The sequence below is a fragment of the Fistularia commersonii genome, chromosome 26 (genome assembly GCF_037954325.1).
Source record: "Fistularia commersonii isolate RoL2024-O1a breed Wild chromosome 26, RoL_Fcom_v1.0, whole genome shotgun sequence".
NCBI lineage: Eukaryota > Metazoa > Chordata > Actinopteri > Syngnathiformes > Fistulariidae > Fistularia > Fistularia commersonii.
This window is the reverse complement of record NC_141309.1, coordinates 4,390,719-4,415,310: the sequence shown is the minus strand read 5'-3', so window position 1 is coordinate 4,415,310 and position 24,592 is coordinate 4,390,719. Positions and strand designations below refer to the sequence as shown.

General features: G+C 40.5%; 2 protein-coding genes across 3 annotated transcripts; one reads left to right on the top strand and one right to left on the bottom strand.

The window, feature by feature from the left end:
* The first annotated feature begins 3,345 nt into the window (after positions 1-3,345).
* Positions 3,346-14,534, top strand: LOC147218285 (SMAD family member 4-like). 2 transcript variants are annotated; one of them, XM_086174199.1, is made up of 10 exons: positions 3,346-3,554; positions 4,708-5,094; positions 6,113-6,287; positions 8,025-8,279; positions 8,528-8,635; positions 8,716-8,766; positions 9,221-9,404; positions 9,729-9,897; positions 10,489-10,627; positions 10,921-14,534. In XM_086174199.1, the coding sequence occupies exons 2-10, from the start codon at positions 4,855-4,857 to the stop codon at positions 11,130-11,132; spliced, it is 1,533 nt and encodes a 510-aa protein (XP_086030325.1). In that variant the 5' UTR covers positions 3,346-3,554; positions 4,708-4,854; the 3' UTR covers positions 11,133-14,534. The 2 variants fall into 2 exon arrangements, with proteins under 2 accessions (XP_086030325.1, XP_086030324.1); XM_086174198.1 differs by having other exon boundaries at positions 3,346-3,560.
* A 3,848-nt stretch (positions 14,535-18,382) lies between these two features.
* On the bottom strand, positions 18,383-24,148 carry LOC147218284 (RNA-binding protein MEX3B-like). Its single transcript, XM_086174155.1, has 5 exons — positions 23,379-24,148; positions 21,882-22,120; positions 21,640-21,685; positions 19,377-20,119; positions 18,383-18,939 (listed from the first exon to the last, which is right to left on the bottom strand). The coding sequence occupies exons 1-5, from the start codon at positions 23,983-23,985 to the stop codon at positions 18,529-18,531; spliced, it is 2,046 nt and encodes a 681-aa protein (XP_086030281.1). The 5' UTR covers positions 23,986-24,148; the 3' UTR covers positions 18,383-18,528.
* Positions 24,149-24,592: the final 444 nt, after the last annotated feature.

Genomic DNA, 24,592 nt, shown 5'->3' with positions numbered 1-24,592 from the left:
TATGTGAGTTTATGGATACATACCTCCTCACTACACTGCCTCTCTGATTTATCTTCAAACAGACAGTTCACCAATCTCCTCTCCAACACCTCCTTTTCCCATCTCCCCCTTTTTCCATCCATCCCTCCAGTCTCACTCTGACTCGCTTATGCTCACCACCAATCCATCCATCTTCCAAATAACCCCCCTCCCGTGTCAGTCTTAACCTATCTGCCACCCTTTTTGCTCCTCTGTCCATCTTTCCTTTTACATCTACCTATCCCTCAATCTGCATTCCCATGAGGCAGACAATTTCCTAAATCCCACTGGAGTGGAAAGTTTTCAGATTTAATACAACCTGCATTGACGTGACAAGCTGACGTTCCAAGAGGAAGGCTGATGGGGGTCTTGGGGAAAAGGGAGAAACAAGTCAGCGAGGGTGATTTAAGATAGAAACGTGGTTGAGGGAGTTGTGTTTATGATCCAAGTAACACCCTTTCTGTTTCTACTGGTGGCCCTGAAGCTTTAACAAGGGAGAGTAGGCCCTCAAGCGAGTGTTAGCCCCGACATGGAGGCATTTCTACAATAACAAGGCAGGTAAAAGGAGCAGGACAAGAAGAGGGTCATGCAAGATGGAGCGCTAGGAGGATATAAGAGAATGACCTGGATCTGCTGTCACTTTGGCCCATTTTTCTTGCACCTGATGGAGAGACACAGTCACATCACATCAAGTCCACCCTCTTTGGCTTGTCCTCTTGCGTTTACGTTCATGATTCTGTCGAGACATATACAGTCAGAAGATGCACTCATTAAGAGGCAAGCACAGGGTGCTTGTGTCAGGCCTCTGCAAAAGGTTTTCAGGGGCAACAGATCCTGTTTAAACCTCAAACTATCAAGAATCATAAGCGATCCAATCACAAATCATCATACTCGGAGTTTGTGATCGGGTTTCAGTTGTTAGATAATTATTCTACACTTATTTTAATCAGTCCTCAATGTCTGGAATATATGTAACCTTTTTTAAATGACAATTGACTAATGATTTTTAATAGTTAATTTCCCAAGCTACTTATTCTTTATTTGTGTGTGATTATACAGACTGCTGTTGAGACAGGAGCGGGTAACTGGATCACGTCATGCATTTGTTTCCACAGAATCGCGCAACAACTCGGCGGTTGTGCAACTCAGCCGGTTTATTGGGCTAATATGGCAATAGAGAAGGGCTGCTCATTATTTATGAGTTGAATAGAAAAAAAAAATGGAACCTTAGGTGTCATATGGCCACAGTTGCATCAGTGTTTTGATATTATTAAAGCACAGAGACGCACTTTTTTTTTTTAAACTGTATAGTCTACCGTCTGTTTTTAACTACATCTATGTCCATGCCCATAAAGTAAGTGTTTGACATCTGTGGAAAAGACTTCAAGATATGTCCCGCTCCCCTCCAACTTTCTTTTTGCAGTCCATTACTGGTGGACTTCTCAAAATACTAGGAGCAGGTTGAAAGTTGATACAATATTTGTATTTGTATAGTTGTCAGTCAATGTAACAGTTTTCTCATTTTCCTCAATGAAAAATGGCCTGTGTGAATATCAATGGTTTAAAAAACTCATTCCTGAATGCCCTGTCCTCCCAAGACTTGTATAACTGAAATCATCACCTTTCACGCTGTCAATTAAAATTCAAAGCGAATATAAGCATGTTCTCCGACCAATATTCATTACTATAAGTCAAGACATCTCGGAAAGAGACACAATTACCTGGAAACAGCAGGTTATTTCTGTCAGCTGAGGCAATCTTTGTATTTTAAGTGCAATTCCCCCTTTTCCATGTGGAATTCACATGACCTGGATGGATGGTAATTAATGTTACGGTTTCAGTTATATCCGGAGAATTACATCGGCCACATCTAATACTGAACAAATGGTCATTACAAGGACAACAAAAACATGAAATATCCTTGGCAATGTTACAGTGCCTGAAAGCAAAACAAGTCATGCTGAACTCATTTATATAGGAAAAATTACATTTTCAAGGCCTGTTAGCAGAGAGTACAGCCATTCATACCACGCATACATATACATAAAACCACCTTAGGGTAACAGAATTATACAAGTGTCCTCTGGCAAGCACAAATGTGACACCGCACTTTTAGAGAATATTGCATGTTTGCGCTGAGGATGATAGAACTGGATAGAGTTTTGAAATATCTGAATGTAGAGTGACAGCTAACTGTAACTTTACATAGAAAATTCATTTTTCAGTAATAATCTGTAGAATATCCTATTTGTATCTCATCTTGAGTTTTTCTATTTTTAATGATTTGAGAGTGAAGCTAGAATAAAATGAAAGGCAAAAATAATTCGTGCCTGCCTCCCTTCTTGTCCTTGTAGCTGTGCCACAGGCCTGTTTGAAGGTCGGGTGAAATTTAAAATTGTTAAATGGTGATCTTTTAGCTCAGCTTTAGTTACATTGTTCGAGTGAAAGATGACTATAAATTTAGAGCAGACCTGAGTGTTTAAATTCTTATTTAAGTCACTCATTCAAACATATTATAGTGGCAGTCTTTTCAGTTTTGTTTTGCTTTTTTCATAATATCTATATCAATCTCAGTGTCTGTTTTCTTTAATTAATGGATATTTTAACATGGTAATCTGATGTTTAAAGAAAATTCAGCCCAACTTTTTTTTCCAACAATAGTCATATACCATCAATCAGAAACTAAGTGACCTGACAGTTTAATTTCATACACTGTAGGCTACTGTGCTCTGCTGGTCAGTCTAAGATACTACATCACCTGTTTGGGTCATGGATTTTGCAGCGTAACTCAGCCAATGTGGGAGGTTGTATTTTTGTCTGGTCTCCATTAATTCCTAAATTTCATGCCAGTCTTTCAAACATGTCTGGCGATTGCATTGCAAGGGTGTTTACCTCCCTCGGTGACACACTACACATCTGTTCGTGATGGGCTTTGTGGCACCTGCCAATATTGAAAAATTGCAAACTATTCCAGAAGGGCATTGGCTTTTCTTTAAATATTCTTATACTGGAATAGTAAATAAGAAAATTCACCCTCGAGAAAAGGCAGGCTCTGAATCTTCAACCAATTTTTCCATAACGGTCCTATATCTTTCTGGATAAACTACAAATCAGAAATACTTTATTGATCTAGGGGTAAATTGAGAATTATACATTGAGTACAATAAAAGAATTGCATTTTAATTCACGTCATTTTCTTTCATTTTTAATGTCATATTTCATATTTAACCTCAGCCTTGAGCATCACTGCCTTTCTACGTGTGTAGTTCCTCCTCCGCTGCAGCAGGGGGCGGTAATAAGCTCGAATCGTCGGTTGCTAATATCGTTTAAAAAACAAAAACGTAGAAGTGACTGTTCTCGAAATTATCTGCGCCAGTAGTACCATTCTTAGGGTTCGGTTCGGCGATAAGGAATAGTTCGTTTTTTTCATGTAAACGAGGCGTTTTATTGTTCAAGCGAGCAATCCGGGGAATATCTGAAATCTGCAAAACACCGAGGCAGATTATCCTGCGAGCTGCCACACCTGCTAACGCCAGGTAGCTGTAAGTCCAAATTATTTATATAGATTCGATTCGTGTGCCACTGCTTTAATTTACCATCGAAGTCGAGAAACGTATACATTGTCACTGGCTTTCAACAAAAACGACCGATGTCTCTGAATTTATTAAAATAATCAATTTAGTTATCTCATAGCGGCTTGTTCCTAGCTGCTTTAAAAACAACAAATACGCTACTAGCTAATGCTTAGCTAGCCCGCTTACTTTCACCGGAAGTTGGGTCGGATGTACATTAAATAGACGGTACAGCCATTTGTTTTTCTGCAAATATCCACAGTTACGAAACAAACATTGTTTTGTAAATGTAGTAGTAAAGATTTCAAACATATCTGGCGATTGAATTGCAAGAGTGTTTACCTCCTTCGGCGACACATTCCACATCTCTTCGTTGAGGGCTTTGTGATACCTGCCAATATTGAAAAATGGTTAAATAGTCCAGTAAGTAATAGGCGTTTCTTTAAATATTCTTATATCGAAATAGCAAATTGGAAAATTCACCTTCGAGAAAAGGGTGGTTCTGAATCGTCAATGAATTTTTCCACTAATGAGATCATACATCGAGATGAATTGAGAAGATCTATCCACAGATTTGTTCCTGAAATATAGAAATGGAGTATGACATCTGATTATATTAAAGTGTTTTTCATTTGTTTTATAATACTCCAAGTAGAGAATCTGGTCTGACACCCTAGATATAATGTAAAATGCTTTTGTGATTTTTCTTACTACTCTAAGAATATAATTTAGATATGCTCTAGGGAAAATGGAGTGAAATATTTAAACTAGATTTATTTTTCAACAAGCGCCACATCCATCAATCGAAACTGAACAGCCGTATTCATTTCTGTCTTAAAGAATTGTCTCAGTGCATCTTTAAATTCCACAAAAGATCTTTGATTTGAATTTTAAAGCCTTATAGGACATCATTGATTTGCATCTTCTCCTGTGCTATTATTGTGTTATATAACTTGTATGTTTTATATCCTCTGTATTTGCCACTGTTGAGATTAAAGTCTAAATGACCTAATGTGGATGGTATATCTGGGTAGATTAAAAAGACAAAGGTTTTGTCGATGTAAAGATTCAAAGTTCTGATGCAAAGTTCTAAACAAACTCTATTGGACTTTTTCAGATCATGCCTTGTTTCCTTCAGATGCTGAGAGGGCTGCAATCACAAATCCACATCTATAAAATCGCTTCCTTATGATGTGTTTGATGGTGTGAACAGACCACAGACTTGGCTCAGTAGTATACCCTCAGAGGGAGACCTGGAGTCAGGATGTCGATCACCAACACACCTACTAGCAACGATGCTTGCCTAAATATTGTGCACAGCCTGATGTGTCACCGGCAAGGAGGCGAGAGTGAGTCTTTTGCCAAGCGGGCCATTGAGAGTCTGGTGAAGAAGCTGAAGGAGAAAAAAGATGAACTTGACTCACTTATCACAGCCATCACCACAAACGGGGCCCATCCCAGCAAATGTGTGACCATCCAGAGGACACTCGATGGACGACTGCAGGTACGATGACAGGGCTGTCTGAATATCCCGCTGCTTCCTCTAGAATTTTATCAAATAATTTCTGAAACACAATGTTTTTTTGTGTAATACACCCAGCATTGTGTTGTGGGACGGAATCTCTTTCATAAGCGAATTGTTTCATCATGAAAGAATAAGTTAAGATTATTTCTGTTGACGATGCTCTTTTGTAATGTTAGGGGGTGCAGAACAATAGGATTACATGGCTTTACTCTGCTAGTTATTTTTGGTTTCCCACTTTCCATTCAATGATTCTTAGCGGCCTTTCTATTTGAACATCAATACGGGTCTGAAATTACACTAATGTTCTGTAAAAATCCAAAGTATTTTAGTAGCCCATGCGTGTGAATGTGAACGTTTCAATGTGTTTACAATCATGTAAATATCAGTTAATACTCTTGCTCAAGGGAAAAGCCGATAGGAGAAGACGACTCTTGCTTAAGGATTTGAAAAAATAAATGTAAATCCTCACACGATAAAATAAAAAGTCAACCGCTTTCCGATAAACTGTAGCAGGCACGTAGAAGCTTGAAGAAATTGAAGATGCCATCTGGATGATTTGATCACATGTTGGCACCCTTTCTGGTTACAACATACACCAAATTTGTCACCGCATGAGTCTCTAGTGACCACTTGGAATTTGAGCTCACATCCTCTGTCCATTTGCGAATAACCATCTGTATTTTCTTCACTATTTCCAAAGATCAGGGAAAAAGATGTTTTAACAGGCATATATTTCCAACCGTAGAGATTGTTTAACCTTTTTTACTGATCGTTGTGTGCAAGTGTAAAATAAAATGCAAATCTCTTTAAACAGAGCATTGTATTACACAATGAGCATCAGTGTGATGCTGACCACATTTCTGTAAGAACGTGGCCACAGCGAGAGCAGTTATTGTATCTTTTGTTTTTCCTTCATTATGTCTGTCCACTTAAAATTTACCAGTCTGCTCAAAAACCTAGAATCATTTATTTGTTTCTTTGTCATGGGTGTTCCTAGGTGGCTGGACGGAAAGGTGTCCCACATGTAATTTATGCCAGGCTGTGGCGATGGCCAGACCTCCATAAGAACGAACTGAAGCATTTCAAATTCTGTCAGTTTGCCTTTGACCTCAAGTGTGACAGTGTGTGTGTCAACCCCTATCACTATGAGAGGGTGGTGTCTCCTAGCATAGGTGAGTGAAAATGCTTAAGGTCACATGCACACTAATATTCTTTCATTTTGAAGAAATCACACTATCCATGCTAACAGACAGGACCCACATTTGCATGGCTATTAACACATTAACCACATATGCGCTTGCTCATGGTCTTTTGCTGTAGAGATTAACTACTAACCAGCATGTACTTAAATAAAAACAGTTGAGTCAAGGAGATTCTAAAAACATTTTTTTGGGACAATTTAGTTTGCAACCAGTCATTGACAGGTTTTCTCTAGTTCTTTTTTCCCATAGAAAGTAAAATTGATTGCTGCCTTCAAATGTCTTTGTCACTTTCACAAGCACATAACAGAACCATGTGTACAGGGTCGTTCTCCTTTACCCGATGACTCGTTCATTCTGCAACACACTAAGCCAATTAAATGAAAAACTAGCCAGAAATTTTCCCAATACTATCAGTAGCTGCTCTGTGTGTATAGTCTTGATAATTTTGGAAATCACAGAAACTCTTAATTTAATTGACCAATAAGGGGGGGGGGGGGTGGCCGCACTTTGCCTCTGACACAATGTTTTCATGTATTTTTGTATACAGTCATGGCCAAAAGTTTTGAGAATTACGCTTTCACAAAGTCTGTTCCTTCAGGGTTTTTAGGTGTTTGCCAGATGTTTCTATGGTTGTGTCATTCTCAAAACTTTTGGCCATCACTGTATATTTTGTAATTGTAAGACAGAGGGCCCTCGCATGGATGAAATAAAAACCACCCAATTGGGGGGGGGGGTCACCTGTTACAAAACACAATTGAATCAATCTTTTTCATCAGCTGAATTCTCCCAATCTTTTGGTCCGTGTTCAGCAACCAGTTCGACTGAGTTTGTGGAACTTAGAAAAGATTTGAATGGACAAAAAAATCTTCCCTTGTATTCACAAAATTCAACATGAATGCTACCTTAACAGTAGAGCAAATTCACACATTACTGCCTGTTTGTTGTTGTTCCATCCAGATGCGGACGTAGGCTTTTGCTGACTGGGCCAATCTGGCCATTTGAAAGTTTTTTCACCATTCTTCTGGAACATTTCCATTAATAAAATGAAAAAGAAAGACAACAAGGTCAGCAACACCCATTATTTGTTATTAATGTAGAGTTAACCTCTCATATTGAAGGTTGTTACATACTTAAAGAGGTACCACAGATACAGCGAATGATAATTCACTGAGGACAGTTATGTCTGTCCCCTGAATGCCACCATTATCGCTCGGCTTATTTTTGCTCTGCACATTCAGAATACAAGTTAACACTCAGGTTTTTAAGAATGTTTGAGGCTCCAAATTTTAGCATTTATAAAGAAAGGGATAATCTAGATGCTTAGTGTACACTTGCACCAAGCGCAAAAAGTAAGTTATGGGAATGTTCTCTCAGGGTAACAAAATATTCCATATCACTGGTAAACAGAAACTATTGGGAGATTTTGTAAGTATGAAGGATTCTTAGGAAATTAGTGTAAACACTGTGCTACAGAAAGTTGTACACAGTTTACACTTCAGTTGAATGACATGACAAAGACATCCTGCAAAATCTAAATGGGCTTAACGTGTGCATTGTTTTTTCTGCACAATGCTACTAGTCATGATAAAACTAATTGGAGTTGCTGTCTGGATCATGGACAATGTATGTATCAGTATTGATAAGCATTTCAAAATGTTGGAAATACATCCCATCGATTAATTTTCTTTTTTATCCATTGATTTGCAGATGTATCGGCACTTACCCTGAACATCTCTGGACCCAGCTCCGCACTAACTGTCAAAGATGAGTACGATTTTGAAGGGCAGCAGATTCGGCCAGCCATCGAAGGGGGACACTCCATTCAGACCATCCAGCACACCCCATCCAGCAGCCGACCCACCCCGACTGATTCTTTTCCAGCACTGCCCTGTCTCCCTCCCGCCGAGGCCTCCAGCGCTGCGTCAACTTCATCTTTCCCTACCACTGCTCCTGGATCCGGCAGTAAGATTTTGTTACAATAACTCTGGGTTCTGGTCCATCGGTCTCATTATCTTTAAAGTGCCAACATGAAGAGCGTGTCCAGATTCAGGTTGCAAGGTCCAAATATGCAGTCACACTGTACAAAATAGTGAAACAATAGAAGATCATTTTGTGAAAGTGTTTTTAAAAAGACACTTTTGACACTTTTCATTGTGATTTTTGAACGATTACTCTGTCTTTCTGGATCTCATGTTTTTTTTGTCCCTCAGGTGCCAGCTCAACCTGGTCAAGGAACAGCAGTTTCCCACCAAGCGCACCCCACCACACCAACGGTCATCTGCAGCACCACCCGCCACTGCCACATTCAACACACTACTGTAAGTCCACATTATGTCACACAAATAAACAAAACAGTACACATCAAATGCCTGAATGTTTGTCTTTTCATTTCTCCCAGGGCCAGTTCTCAATGAGCTTGCCTTTCAGCCTCCAATATCTAACCATCCAGGTGAGAAGCAGTGACTCCCTAATTATATAACTTGTATTCTGTGTCACTAATGTATCCAAGATAGATTTCAGTGTAACTTTATCTTTAAATGTTAAATTTGCAGTAATCATACAAAGAAGAATCAATGCATCCTTAACCTTTAAAGCCAAGTATTTTCAAAATTTGCAGATATGTAATTTGTCTCCTTATTTCAAATCATTACCATTTTTAGTTATACTATTATAGTTTTGCCACTCAAGTATTTAGGAATGTTTTTGCATTAAGTAATGTTATTGCCCTCTGCCTTTTGTTTCACATTGTCAATAAAATGTTTATAAAAAGTTCTGTTCTACCATCTGGTGGTGGACAGTCAGGATCCAAATAAAGTAGTCTCTGGGCCCGTTTAGGAATTAGATCAAACTTTGTTGAAGTAGTAGTCCAGCCTGGTTCAAAATTTTCATTTTCTCCTTTTTAGCACCTGACTACTGGTGTTCAATTGCCTATTTCGAGATGGATCTTCAAGTGGGGGAGACATTCAAGGTGCCCTCTACTTGCCCTATTGTAACAGTGGACGGTTATGTTGACCCATCAGGAGGAGACCGGTTTTGCCTGGGCCAGCTCAGTAATGTGCATCGCACAGATGCTATTGAGAGAGCAAGGTAGGTTGCACAGGTCCTGTTGTTTTGATAAAGACCATTCAATCTTATATCCTTATGGACTTTTTGTAAGGTAAAATTCAAAAGGTGAGATTGCCAAGAAGTCAGCCCCTTTACCGGGGAATGCCAACTTAATCACTGAATTTGAACGGAAAATAATTTGCAACTGACATTTCAAGAAAATTGGATTGGTGTGGAGTTCCTTTAAGGGGTCTGGACTTCAACTGCTGTATGGAAAGCACAAGAAATGTATAGAGCAGAATCTGTCACACACACTCCCTTTATTCCTTCTGCCATTACAACTTTCCTTCATCTCCCTTCTCTCAGGCTTCACATTGGAAAGGGTGTCCAGTTGGAGTGTAAAGGTGAGGGCGACGTGTGGGTGCGGTGCCTCAGTGATCATGCTGTGTTTGTTCAGAGTTACTACCTGGACAGAGAGGCAGGTAGAGCCCCTGGAGACGCTGTTCACAAAATCTATCCCAGCGCTTACATCAAGGTGAGAACATTATTTACAACAACACCTTTGACTACTTGAGAAACTGCTATTTTCATGAGAAATGTTTGCGGCTGACAGTGGCTTGAGGTCAACAGCAGTGTTTGTCTTTTGCATGTCATGTTTCTCAGCTCTATAGTCAGAAAGGACCCCACTGGAATTAAGACTGCATACAAAATTAACATTCAAATATTTATGAGATTCCACACATGTTTAAAGTCCTGGCCACACCATATTTCTTCAATCAATATGCTGCAAACAGTCACTCAACAGGGAAAAAATTCATTGTTATGTTTAAGTGTTTAAGCAAGCAGCTAGAATCACACTGTTATAAAACTCCAAGTGTTTTTTTTTCTTTTTAGTATTTCATTAAACGCCAACTGGTCTTACCCTAGTAACCCTTTAAAGTTCATGCATTTTCAGACCAAATCAGGCAAAAATTTTAGTTTGAACAAGGCCAATTTCTGTAGGATTTTATATTGTTTTAAAATAAAATATTTATCAGAACTGACTGACTATTGGATCCCCAAATCAAAACCTTAAACACAGACTAAACAAATGAGTGAATCCTCAGTTTGAATTTTCTCCTGTCAGGTGTTTGACCTTCGTCAGTGCCATAGACAGATGCAGCAGCAGGCTGCCACCGCTCAGGCAGCCGCCGCTGCCCAGGCTGCTGCTGTGGCTGGAAATATCCCCGGGCCCGGCTCTGTAGGAGGGATTGCGCCAGCTATTAGTGAGTATCAGCAACTGCAGAACATGACACAGTCCAATATCAACTGTGTGGCCCCTTAAGAGCACCTATACAGTTTTTGAGACACAATTGTTAAATCAATATTAATTATTTGGTGAATACATTTTGATGTTTCTGCTTGCAATAAAAGGAAAATTGGAATTATGAGCAGTTTGTTTCTTTCAGATCTTGGATTCTTTGAACCAACATGATTATTCTCACGTGAAATTGATATTTAAAAACACACCAACCAAGCGTCACAGTGAATCAGCCTTGCTCTCGTTCCCTACCTTCAGGTCTCTCCGCTGCAGCCGGGATCGGGGTGGACGACCTCAGAAGGCTTTGTATTCTCAGGATGAGTTTTGTGAAAGGTTGGGGGCCCGACTACCCCCGCCAGAGCATCAAGGAGACTCCCTGCTGGATCGAGATCCACCTCCACAGAGCCCTGCAATTACTGGATGAAGTTCTGCACACCATGCCTATAGCAGACCCTCAACCACTGGACTGAGCTCCTCTGAACTGCAACATAGAGTCTTCCTCAGTGGAACTGCTCGGGTTGGACCAGCTGTGACTCCCAACCTCATCACTGTAATCGAATGCTTTCAGGTGTGTTCGTGGCACCTCAGTGCTCTTTAACCAAGACTGGCATCAAAAACCAAGGCCGTGTATCAAAGATATTTGAAGTGATGTGTTTGATAAATGGGTTTGACATTTTGATGAGAAGAATATAAACTACAGAGCTAGATAAAAACGTTACTCCAGATATAAAGTACCAAAACATGCCGATAGACTATTTACAGATCCATTCAAACTGAGACGGACACAGACTTTTGGTGTCCTGTCAGGACATGCGGACATTAGGCTCTACGCCCGGGGGACAAAAGCTGAGTTCCATCACAAACCAGCAGAGCCACGAGGACCAGTGCTTGACATAGATTTGATGTCCAACTGTGGGTTCAGGCTTTCAGTTCTGTAGCATTCCACGAGAGAAATGACTCACCAGGATGAAATCCGCTTCTTTGGCCCCGAGGTCAAGCTTGAACTATTTGAGGTGTGGATTTGTGAAACAACAGGTTTAGGTGTTAACTCATTGTTACGAAACAATGTTTGATCTCCTGTATACAACACGACAGCCGTCTTTTTTTTTTTTTTGATGGAACATTCATTCAAGGCAAATTTTCAAATCTGGGATTTTTCTTACTCATTGACCTGTGATTATTATATAGGTTCATACCACTTGGTCAAATTATGCCAGCTACTCTTCAAAACGGTCTTTCGTGAGTAACATGGTGTCCCCTTCAACATTACCGCAGGATAATAAGTGAGGAAACTCAAAACTGCTCCTGCCTTTTCCCTGCTTCTAGACATGTAGAGACTGATAACATGATGCCTGCCAAATACACACAATGTTTTTTTTCTAATATAGCACTAGTCGATACTGCACAATCGTCCAATACTGTAGTGCAATCCCTGAACACATTACATTTTTTAACATAATATAATAATTCATGTTGTTATTTGCTGAGTAAAACATTGAAAATGCTATCAGTGGGGCCAGTAATTTAAAAATACACTTTTATTTCGGGGTTAAATCCAGTGGGAATAACTCCTTATTTGTTTCCCCCTTTGGTCCGGTAATTTAAATCAGAACAGAGATGGACTTGGCCCAAGGTATCCAGCCAAAATCCAGGAACAATTTAGCAATTTCTTATACTACATCAGCTCCTGCTGCAACTGCCCCTGTGTGTGTTGTCATGATGTGCGTCCTGGTTCTTGTGATGAATGTAGTCATTGGCAATGGAGGTTTGTTTTAAAGACAAGGAACTGATGAAGCTGCTTCAGGCTTATGCCTCTCAGTTTGTGAGCTTATATACGCCAAAAAACTAGCAAAACCATCAAAATGTAGTTAAAAAAACAAGGCTGTATCTCAGCCTGTAAAGTAATAGGAGTGAAGAAAAAATATCTGCCAATCTTGCATTTCACTGCAAACGTCAAATGAGGCAGTTTGTGGCGGGCATCGGCAGTGAAGCCCCACCACAGCTTTCACGTTGTTGCAAATTTTGCCAGAGAGAAACTAAAAATGAAGGAAAAATACAGCTAAAGGCTACAGGAGCTTAAGAGTAAGCTTTTGACTCACTGCTTATTGTTGCTGGCTTACAAAAATCTTCCGAAAACCCCGACTATTTTTGATCATCCATAACATAGTAGTCAATAACTAGTGTAATTATTACATTGCGTGTTGAAAGTTATTTAAAGCGAAAGTTCAGTAAATCATCACATTAACACCAGTTAGTACATAATCGGGATTGTTGCATCATTGGCTTTTGCAAATGTCATCGGACATGAGTGAAGAGAGAAAACAGAGGGAGACTCCTGATCATGTCTGAGATGGAAAATGGAAAAGTGGAAGATATCCTTTGACCCTTTGTCATACCAGAGGAAAGCTGGTTCAATTTAGATTCAATATATTAATTGTGCTTTCAGCTATTTTCACTTCAAGTCTCTACAAACAACAGACCAACTAAATCCAATATCAGAATCTTTTTAAAAACAAAATATTTTATGACTTGTAGCCCACTAGCTTATATTCAGGTCTCTTGTGTAGAAGTTAGACACTTTTTTTTTTCTTTTTTTTTTTTTAAAAGACTTATCTGGTGTTTTTTGGCACTTTAGTTTTTTCTGTTTTTATTTTTTATTTAACAACCCTAATTTGTGATGGTTAATGTGCGGTAAGGAAGTTCTTAAATTATGTTGGATGTAGAATCGCAGAGGCAACATTTTTAACATACAGGAAAGTGGGGTTGTGCATGTACACACATTTTCAGGTTTGTTTTGGTCGTCAGTCTTTTCAGTTGTTTTTTTTTTATATTCATACTTTTTTTAAAAAAAATACATGTAAATAACCTTTTTTTTCCATACACGTTGATGTTTGCATGATTTTTATGGTTAATAGACTCTTGTATCTTTACCCTTAAAAAAACAGCCTTTTACTTCAGGGAAACTTAACCATTTGAGGAAATTAAATCAGTAGATACTTATTTGCATTTTACTGATTTAAAAGAAAAGCATTAGATGTTGCAGAAAGCTGCACCGTCATATTTGATATAATTTGTGTAAATACTAAGTACGTGTTGCAGCAGCTCCAGAAGAAGACCGCCCATCTGCCAAATCCTAGAGCCGAATCATGTTTACATAAATTTAGAAACCCGAATCATTTCTCCATATGCATTTCGGTCTTAATCTGAAGCGACTGGCATTATCTCTTCTAGTCTGTCAGAACAAATGACTATTGTTGAACAGAAATCTTTGCGCCCTCCTCTCTGCCTAGAGCTGCATGTGATGCATCTTGTGTGTATTTCTTTTTTCAATGTGTTTAATAGATATCACATTTTTAATAGACATTTATTCTTTTCCATTTGTTGTGACCAACTAACAACCAACATGATTTGTTTGACCTTGATCTGCTAGCCAGTATATTTCTTTAGAGCTAACTTAAATTTTCTAAACAGGTGACTACTTTTAAAGCAATTCCATTTACATCAGATGGAATGGAAATTAATTTTAACGCTACAGCGCTTGGAGGAAATTGCTCCTTTTCCCCGATTGTTTTGCTTAGAAATTAGGCCTATGGCTGCTTTGCCCCCTTCAGTCCTATCTTTGTCATTGAATTTATGCAGGATTGTCAAAAAAAAAAAGAGGGAAATAGAGAGGTTTGATTGGTCCTGATGGAAAAATTAATCCTGTTATGATTTGCCTGGATGAGGAAAGGTGTCTTTATCTCACTTGCGGCTACTCCAAGTACCTTAAAGACAATGCTAAGACAGGTTGATGATTATGTTGACAAATGTCATTTTTAACTTGTATTTCTTATGTGAGAGTCTATGATTAAATATGGCCTGATATTCTTGAACCAGTGACCTGTTTGCTTTCTTGTGCCTTTGAAAGGAGGAAAGTAGTAGAGTTTCATTGGTTTACATTTATTTTCATTCTGCTCGGGATGAAACGTAATGCTGCCGGGGGAATTGCACAACAATCTGCACCGATTTTCCAAGCAGCATTTAAATGAGTCCAAGCACAGGGTGTATGTTCCAAATACAACCCCTGGTACAAATTAAAGGTTTTGAAGCACCAAACATCAACCAAAGAAGGCATTGGCATCAGGTTTTACAAAAAAGAAAAAAAAAAATCGAACCATCTTTCAAATTGGAGATACATTTGCAAGACCTGAGTCCTGAAGTACGATCGTTATTACACAAGAAGGGTGGTATAACCTGTTTCGGATTGTGCTGAAACCGGAAGGAGATAAATCGATTAAAAGCAAGTGCAACCAGAGCATTTTACATCAATGAATCACAAGAGTCTTAACGTGGCTTTAAATGAAACCGTCTTTATTAAGTAACTTTAATATCAGAAAAATAAAACTCTTAAATTCTCTTTACAGCAAATATATAATATCAGTGCTTTGGCCGCAATAACTTAAAAGGCCATTATAAAATATAGTCTGCTTTAAAACTCCTGACTTAATTTGAAGGATTTATATGCCATGAGACTCCCCTACATATACATAACAAAAGTGTAGTAAAATTAGCAAATACCTTGAACCTGTTGGTACAGCTCAACAATATATGTATTTATATAGAGAATACATTTTACAGTTTACCTTTCTTAATTTGGTGGCGTACAGACATTAACAGGCAGCTTGATTCCTTGGCCTTTTTACAGTTGCAGAGTGACGTTTTACAATGGCGGTACATTATGCAGACATGCTTGTGATGCACATTCCATTTCCACTAGGTTTAACTGCAGCTATCAATACTATTATCTTCAATACTGTAAACTAATAACTAGACTACAAGCAGATAGCATTTAAGCCCTCCTGCAACATTTCTGTTTCCAGCTCTTCATTCACTTATCACTCAAGAGGAAAAAAAAATAAAAAATTAAAATCTTATTGTAAACATTTTAATATAGATATATTCTTGTATATATATGAAATGTAACAAAATAAAAAATTCGTTCTGTATATTTATCAGTCATTAACAGTAAAATTATAATATAAAACAATACATACACAAAAATGTCAGATTCATGTCCATAAACCGAGGGTCAACAGGGTATTGCATTCCCTCAGAGGCCAAAAAAGATACAGACCCTTCCGAGAGACGTGAGAAGTAGAACAGGAAGGACGGATAGAAATCCCAAAAGGGGAAAGAAACAGATGGGTTTTTTTGCACTTATGGGACTGTTTGGTTCCATTTCCTCAAGAAAGCTCCATCATCCATGAAAGAAACGTGTTATTTAGGTAAAAGAACTCAGCGATGAAAATCATTTATGGCTCCAATTTTCTGGAGGGACTGCGGTCCAACATCCATGCAATAAAGCTACAGTTCTGCCCATATGTAGTGTCTGCACCGTCCAAGAGGATGAAATAATTCCAGCTGCCTCCCTTTCAAAAAATCCTGTAAAAGCAAAGGCTAGGGACATCGGTGCATATAATTTGAGATGATTTCCACCAAATCGTACCTTTTTCTCACCTTCAGAGCAAGAAATGGGTAAAAGGTTTCGAAACATGTCTTAAAAAGTGTTTGAGTCCCACCTCGCCAATAGTGTGATCAGACATGCAGAAGGCTGTGCTTCATAGGGCACAGCAAACTGTGTACCGTGTACATCTTGTCAGTGCGCTGAATCAGATCAGAGTGGTCTAACCTGATTCAAATGTAGTAGAATGTAGGGCAAAACAAAAGTGTGATATCCGTCTTCAAAGTTAAAGCCCAAGATGGTTTGAGATCTGTAATTAGAACTAAGAGTTTAGTGCTTTCTCAAGGTGTTTACCTACTGAGAACATTTTTGCATAAGCCCAGTAGACTAGACAAGGTTTTGAATAGCGGAGGAATGAAGCTAGGTCGGGTCTTATTATCAGAATAAGGATCGTTCGAAATTATTCTCCTGCAAAGATGGCAACCAGGAGGAGCGAAAAGAAGAGTAGTGGGGTGAAAAAAGCCCTGACCGAACAGTACCCAGAATTGTACCAGATTACAGCAGTTTTCACGATACAATTTCACAGAGGCTGCAGCTGAAGCTGGAAGTTGCAGATCCCAGGTGAAATCCTTAGTATTCATCATATACTTTATAAAGTGGCTGGGGCTGAGGAATGTTACCGAAAGGTATGATATCTTCATATCTTTCTGGCTGAAAACAAGCACTTGGTTTTACCAAACGAGGATGCAAATCAACGTAGAAAAACAGAAATGGAAAGGGAAGACAAGTAAAACCAACAAAGAGGGAGTGTTAGGCGAGCAAATGCAACACCAAATAAAAAGATAAAGCTCAAACAATTAGGAAGCAAAAAAACGACAAAAAAAAAAATCCCTGTGACATAACATTGGTTCCAAAAAGATACTTATGAGGGTCTGAACTGAACTTCAACTATTAAGACTTCGGTCTGTCAGCTTGTGTTCTTTCGAGCCACGTTTTGGATTTTTAGGCTTTCCAAGAAGGCCACAAGTTTGTTTTTAAGACAGAGCAACACTGTGTCCACTCAACCGGCTGTTACTATTTGTTTACTCAGAACGGAATTAGGCACAAGTTTTATCGTAAACAGTTTTCTGGAGTAGAAATGGGAAGCAATGTGGTGAAAGTGATTTGGAGAAACATACTACTCTACCTAGGAGAGGCCATCCACTGGGTCATTTAGAAAGAAAGAGTGGTGCCGCTGAGGTAACAGGAGGTTTGCCATTCTAGTGTGACAACTTTAGGTATTCACCCACTGCGTTTTAGAACTCGGTGGGTGCGTTTGCATGCAAATTGCAGACAATCTTTGATCTAGATTTTGGAGCATGTAAACATCCTATGCTGTTTAGAAATAGCTCAAATACACTTTATTTGCCTCAATGGTGACGAATATTATCTCTAATATTTAGATATTTGTCTTGATAACTGAGCATGTATACAGAGATAGATGGGTGACAAATAAAGGGAAAATAAAAAGAATGGAGATATCACTAGGATTGCTGAATGTTTGGAGTATGAATTTAAATGAATTATCAAGGCTGATCAATAGATAGGGGAGATTTTTGTCTTAAGTGTCGCCCCAAATCACCAAATGAGGTGATGCCGCTTATGAATGACACCACCTTGAAAAAAAAAAATCATGGTACCTCAAGTCTTTATGCTATTATTTTCCATAATTTGTCACCATCTACATGTATAAGCAGCTGACTACTGCAGAACTAACAATCTCTAGTAATAATGAAAATATGAACTTGTCCATATTGATAACTGTCTCACAATGTAAACTTGCTCACTTTTGCACTACCAACATTCTCCTCAATTCTTCCAGCTGTGAGCACAAAAATGAGAGGTGGGTGGGGGCGCAGGGGAGTAGAGTCGCAATTTCAGCCCAGAAAACAACTGTAGCAGCAAAATTTAAAATAGTTGAATTTCTTTAGCACAGGAAAAAAAACTGACCCAAAAGCCAATGTAATTAAATGTTTTGTTTTTTGTTTTTTTTTAAATATTAACAAATATTTTTTTAGGCGGAAATTAGTAACGGTTTTAGGGAGAAAAAAGTAAAACCCCAAAAATTGTGAGCAACAAATAAAATCCCACCCTATCACTTGCTACATAGTTTTTTTTTTTCTAACCCTCCCATTGATCAATCAATCAATCCAGGAAGAAGACTTCACAATGGCAGGCACATGAACAGGTGGAACACCCTAACTCATGCCCTAAATACAGATCATTCCTTATTCAGCCAATCTCCTGCACCTTGGGCTGCTAAACCCAAATTGAGGATGTACATAAACACTGAATCAGGGTCAGGTTGGAATTTTCCCTACACGCGATGAACTGGAAGTGTCGGGAAGGCCAATGCCAAGTCAGCCATCAAGGTAAATGTATTTCAGTCACATGTTGCGAAGCTGAATGGCCTGCGTCACCGTGGACAGGCACACAGGGCACACAGCATCTGGGCTCTGGCATATTTGGGTGGCACAATCAAGACAGAAGAGCTTATGGCCACAGGGAACCAAGGCAGCGATCACCTGGCTATCCATACAGCGGACACAAATCTCCGGGCCTCTCCCGGCAGCTCCGAGCCCCACTCGGAGAGAGAGGGAGGACTCGGGGGGGGAGGATGAGGAGGCGGTGCTTTCACTGGAAGAGGAAAAGGCTGAGGAGTAGGAGGGGAGCCTGTGGGCGTCAAGGCTTCCGGCCGAACCAAACGGAATTCTGTGAACACGCTGGGCCTGAGGGTGCTCCAGGGCCTCCGTCCCGGAGAAGGTCGGGGACAGCCGGGGCGTTCCGGGCTGACTGCTCTGGAAAAGTGAGCGACACGGAGATTGACAAATGTACATGATGACATTTCATCGGCATCCGTTATTATAAAGTCTTTCGAAAGTCTTTCATCATTTGGAAAAATAAAAACTGTCACTCTGCAGTTCATATAATCTAAAAATGCAAACGCTTAAGGCATTGGGTAGTTGACAAAACAAGAGCTTATAAGAAGACTAAAAAGAACACTGAGCAATTAACAAAGTGAGGTTTAGTCGTGGGAATAAACATTAACACATTTCACGGATTCTAAATGTCAACACTAAATATGTATTCAGTTCATGATTCAGATGAAAGAAAACCACCTTTTCATTATCGCGTGTATCTTCTTTCCAATACAAGCGGATAATTGACACAGATAAAATACTTTGAAGTATTCGAAGACTCTGTCAAAAGGGTTTCGGTGGTGGACGTCAGCTACCTGAGTGTGACGAGTATCGAAGGCCTGAAGGCTTTGGTGTTCCACGAAGGGGCGCCAGATGTGAGGCTGTGCAGCGGAGTGAGATGCTTGGGCAGTGGAGATGGTTAAGGGGTCAAATCCTGAGGAGGAGCCGCCACCTCCCAGGCCAACCAGTTCCTCAGATCCCACAGGGGGAAGGCTCTCGCCGAACCAGAAACTTGTACCACCACCGTTGCTGCTGTTGTTGTTGTTGTTGTTGTTGTTGGAGTTGGCGTTAAAGGGGCACGTTGGGCTAAAATCGGCCATTCGATTACAATTCCCATTGCCGTAGAAGGACTCGGTTGAGCTGGAGCCGCTGCCGAGGGAGCTGGAGCTGTCGTTGCGGTAGCTGGAAGACATCCTGACACCACTGTTAATATTGCTGTTGATTCGCTGAGTACCATTGATACTCACTGGCAGCAGGCCACCACCACTAAGAGTTGATAAGCTTGCATGGAGCCACCCGGCCTCGCCCAGCCCCACTGATGTTGCTGAGTTCTCAAAGCTGACATCCGTCCCATTGAACTGAAAGTCGTTGTTATCGACACCTGGAGCTTCGATGCCTCCACAGGTTCCAGTGCGGAGGGCTATGTGTGCCTCAATCTCCTCCCTTGCTCGGTCCACATTCTCTGGCATACCGGTGACATCAAACACTGGCTCTTTGTCGCGACTCGGTGTCACAATGTAGGTGTGGGTCTGTTGCTGAATGCGTTTGATGGTTGCCCCTGGAAGACACAACCAAGCCATATTGCTTTTACTTTACGGACTTTCAGATCAGCTCTGTGCAAGCTGCCCAGCTAAACAGTTTCGTCAGTCCAACATCTATATTCGTCCTGATTTTTGGGGGGAAAATTTGATTGAGTCTTTCTGCGAACACTGGAGTGTTCATTTCAATTAAATGCTCCATTACTTTCGCTTTGCATCCTCGTTGTTGAATCAGCAGTGGAAGGAGGCCTAATTTTACTGGAAAAAAAGGTGCTAGAACCCACACAGTCAAGTTTATGGCTGGCTCAGCTAAACAACAAGTTGAAACTTTACTGCCATTGATTTTGGTGGAGACCACTGTGCTTGTACTTGTCAAGAAGAAAAGGCTGCAGAAAAATCACATGCGTGATCTGTCTCCATTCTACCGCAGCCTAATTTTCGACGTCCTAATTGTGCCAACATGACAAAATGCCCCAAGAAAAAGAAGATTCTACAGTCACATTAATGATGTTTTTCAGTAGTCTATATCCCTAAAATTGTAGTGTAGTAAAGACACCTTGCTACAGCCAGTGTGTTCTGAGTAAACTTACTAAAAATTTCAGTACAATATTGTCTCTTCTCAAAGGGATATTGAAAACATGATTTAGGCCACGCATAGTCAATAAATGCACACAAAGTCAACAGTTTGATTCCTAAATGGATTAACAGGAAGACCAACATTTTATTTGGGAGTTTATTAATAGAACATTTTGAATATAAATATTTCACCCTTCTCTTGAACAACTGTGCACAATGCGCTCTTTTGCACAATGTTCAAATATGCTGGCAATCTGTGTCATTACTCTGCCACCTCCTGTTTAATTGATAGTGTGAAGAGTGTGCGGGGAGAAATTCGCCAAATCAGCCGTAGCATGTTCTGACAGTAAGGTCACTGGGGCAAGAAGTTGTCTGGCCCATGAGATCAAAATGTAACATCTGAAGTAAAACTGAGAATACGCAACCTGAGCCAGGAAGCAAATCACACACCAGAAAATAAACCACAGGAATATAATCATACATAAGCTCTTATTACACCAAAAGAAGCTGCTGCTGTTTTAACCAGTTATCTAACAGTCAAATGATTTCTGATGCTTGACAATTTTCTTATATTGAATGGATCTAAACTATCTAAACTTACTGGGACTGAAAGATGAATTTTCAGAGTCTTGGAGAAATTGCTTTTTTGCCACAGCTGTTGTATAAAGCTTTTCAGATAATGTTCTACACATTTTCTTTGTCTTTATCTTTCAACCCCATTGCTTGTTGGTTTATTCCACTAATTCCTCTTAATTCAGTCCTGTACTGCAGGACGACGCTATACCCAACTTTCTTCTGTGAGAATAAGAATGTCTTTAAATTTTCATATGTTACAGAGGAAAAATTGAAAATCGACCAGTTGGTTGGTTTTAGTTTTGTTGTGGTGACAGAACCTAAGTGAACGCAAATAATTTTAGAACCCGATTAAAGCTAAATAAATATGGCAAGAAAATTGAAAGCCCACCTTTGGGGCCCACAACCAGGCCCACAACACGGTATGGCACCCGCACCTGTCAGATTCAAAAGAAATGAGGTTAATATATGTCAAATATGCTTTCAAAAAGTATGGCAATAATGTCTATTCTTTTAATGTGTCCATAGGTAACCTACCAACACCAGAATATAGTGGGTGCAGCAACGGAAGAATTCATGTCATTAAGATTTTTAAGTTGGACCACACTGACTCGTTATGTAATGCCGACTGACCTGAATAGTCGTCTGTCCAGGTAAAGTTGGAATCCCCGGACCAGATACAGTGGAGAGAGAGCCTGCTTTATTTCGAGAGGCTCGGATCAGGGAGAAGTGCTCGGCTGCAGACAGGATCTCTCTCTTTGCCGTGGCCACGTCTTCCTTACGCCCTGTCACAACAAAGACAGGCTGCTCGCCCCTAACCGGTGTCTTAATGTAGGTGTTAGTCTTTGCTCGAAGTGCCTTAATCTTACAGCCTGTGGGGAGATGGGGACAAACAGCGGAGACCAAGTAAAGCAGAAGTCAAGTCTGCGTGCGTCATCCAGTGCAAAATTCCCCATTTTTTCCGTATCGCTTTACATGTCGTGCAAGACACCCACAAACCTCATCAACCCTCATTCTGAAAAGTAGCAGCTTTTAGAGCAACACCTATAATTAACCCATTGCAAAATATCTCTCTTATCGTTGTATTTAAGAAAGCAACAGGTCATTAAAGCTCAACTGCCGTATAAGGAGACGTTTTCCGGTCACTAATGCAATTTCAAGGATGTATCGTTGATGAATTAAATATTGTATTCTGCTAGGGTAGAGTCCAACATCATTACCAGCCATTTCCTGTTGTTGTCTTTAACACTGCAGTGTGTTCACCCTCCCCCATCTGGGCTCAGCTCGGTATTATAACTTACAAACCATGCCAATGAGCAACATAACACTCCGTGACTATGTAAGAGTACATCAGTGTGTTACACGTGTAACAGCGGGATGTGGTATTCTTAAAAAACCCGGAGGCTCTGCGCCGAGGAGCAATATGTAACACAGCTGATGTGGCAAAAGTAATGGTGACCAAACACACCACACTTCATGTTCTCCTGCGGGACAAAGACAAATTTAGCACGACACACCGCAAAGTAACTTCAATGCTCGCTGTGAGCCGAGCACGCCATAGCATCCATAATTCATAAGTGGCAGGGTACAAATCTTTAATATATCAGGGGGTTGATTAACTTGTGATGCAAACTTTTGTTGAGGGAGGTGGGCTGGGGTGGCGCTGACCCACTTAGGGGGGAGTGCTAAAGCTAACTGCTTTTCCGGGCAACTTCTGAAACGTTACTTTGAGATGCGTTTGAGAGTTATAAAAAAGTTGGGACTTAATAGCGGGTCTATAGCATGTCATTAATCGACTCGCCGCAATAATGTCAATTAAACAAAATGTAAAAATGAGGAGGAAAGTCACAAGGGAGAGCGACACGGCTAGACGTGATAACAATAAGTTAGCTCTCCTCGAACTAAAACATGCTAACTTCGCACTGCAGTTGACGTTACAATCGTATTTATGCTAAGATATTAAAGCTACCGTTCTTTACCCAATCGTAAACTGCTAGCTTCTAACGATCCCCATTACCACCCGCTAGTGCCATTTTCCCACTAAGTTTTCCCCACTCGAATAAAGTTACTTTTTAAACACTGCAACCCACTGAGAAGGAATGTAAAGAAGAGGGGAAAACAGCAACTCACCCTGTCTGCCCACGATCTCCGCGACGTGCTCGGAGCTCGGCACGGCCACACACTCGGTCGTGTTGACGCTCTTGCGCTGAGCCAACAGCGAGGATTCGGCCTCGTAGCCCGGCTCTGCGTACACGCCAGTCGGCAGCAACGCCATGCTGCTGGGCGGCGGTAGGTTACCGACACCGGCATCGTCCCGCTCGTCTCCGTTGTACAGCAAAACCGTCTCGACTTGCTCCATCGCGGAGCCGCTCGGCCCCGGCGGGAGGCGTTGGCCGCGATGGGCCTGCGCTAACAAGGAGCTACCTGTGCAGCCGGAGGTGGATACAACCTCTGGCTCCTCGTCGTCGGGCGCTGCCGACACATTCCCTTCGTCTCCTGAGGACGGCCGATGTAAAGGCAGGGGTTTCAAATCTAGAACCGCACCGAGGAGATTAAAGTGAGACCCCGGGAGGAGCTGATGGTGGTGGAAGGGGAGGCTCTCGTCTCCTTGTTCGGGGGTCTGGCTCTGGGTGCCGAGGTGCTCTTCGAGGCCCATACCGGCGAAAGCATGCACTAAAGGCGGCGGAACCTCGGACTCACCCTCGTCGGCTTCAAGCAAAGACGTGCTACTAGGCATCGTGCCGTTAAATGTCAATCGCGAAGGATAACTAGATTTCTGATTTGAATTTAGTGATAGGTGTAAAAATAAATAAATTAAAAAATAGCGACCAGCGCCTCTTGGTTGAAGTGTGTAGCTTTTGTTTTGCCAGTCCTCATGCAGCCCCCACCTACACTGTAATCTCGCCTCTCCCTGGATCCCGCGAGATTATGTCTTGGGGTCAAACGTGTTCACATTAGAAGCAACACTTGAAGGTTTATGCTCTCATGAGATGACACAGATTATATTCTATTCTTTTAATTTTTATAATCGCGCACACATCTCTTACAAGAATTGCAATTTGAAAACATTTCACTATCACCATGTGCAGCTTCCACATTAACGGTGCACGACATTTAATGCACATACCCATCTGTATATGTTCTTAGTAACCTATCTGTAAATTACTTGTAAATTATTGACATACCATGCACATAATGTTGATTTATTAATGCTCCTTTCCACTTCTGGCGAGATCCTAAACTTTATTCTGTTGCCCTGTACTGTCATTACATGTGTAATGACAATAAAGTTAAAACTAATCTAAGTTAACAAAGGTGTGTAGATGGAGGATCCTGACAATTTT

Bases quoted from the DNA above. Each gene is read 5' to 3' on its own strand.
- LOC147218285 (XM_086174199.1), top strand. From the start codon at position 4,855: ATGTCGATCACCAACACACCTACTAGCAACGATGCTTGCCTAAATATT. The intron at 9,405-9,728 runs GTAGGTTGCACA...CCCTTCTCTCAG, and splicing joins GATGCTATTGAGAGAGCAAG to GCTTCACATTGGAAAGGGTG. The intron at 9,898-10,488 runs GTGAGAACATTA...TTCTCCTGTCAG, and splicing joins ATCCCAGCGCTTACATCAAG to GTGTTTGACCTTCGTCAGTG.
- LOC147218284 (XM_086174155.1), bottom strand. From the start codon at position 23,985: ATGCCTAGTAGCACGTCTTTGCTTGAAGCCGACGAGGGTGAGTCCGAG. The intron at 22,121-23,378 runs GTGAGTTGCTGT...ATCTCCCCACAG, and splicing joins GGAGATCGTGGGCAGACAGG to GCTGTAAGATTAAGGCACTT. The intron at 18,940-19,376 runs GTAGCTGACGTC...TCACTTTTCCAG, and splicing joins TCGATACTCGTCACACTCAG to AGCAGTCAGCCCGGAACGCC.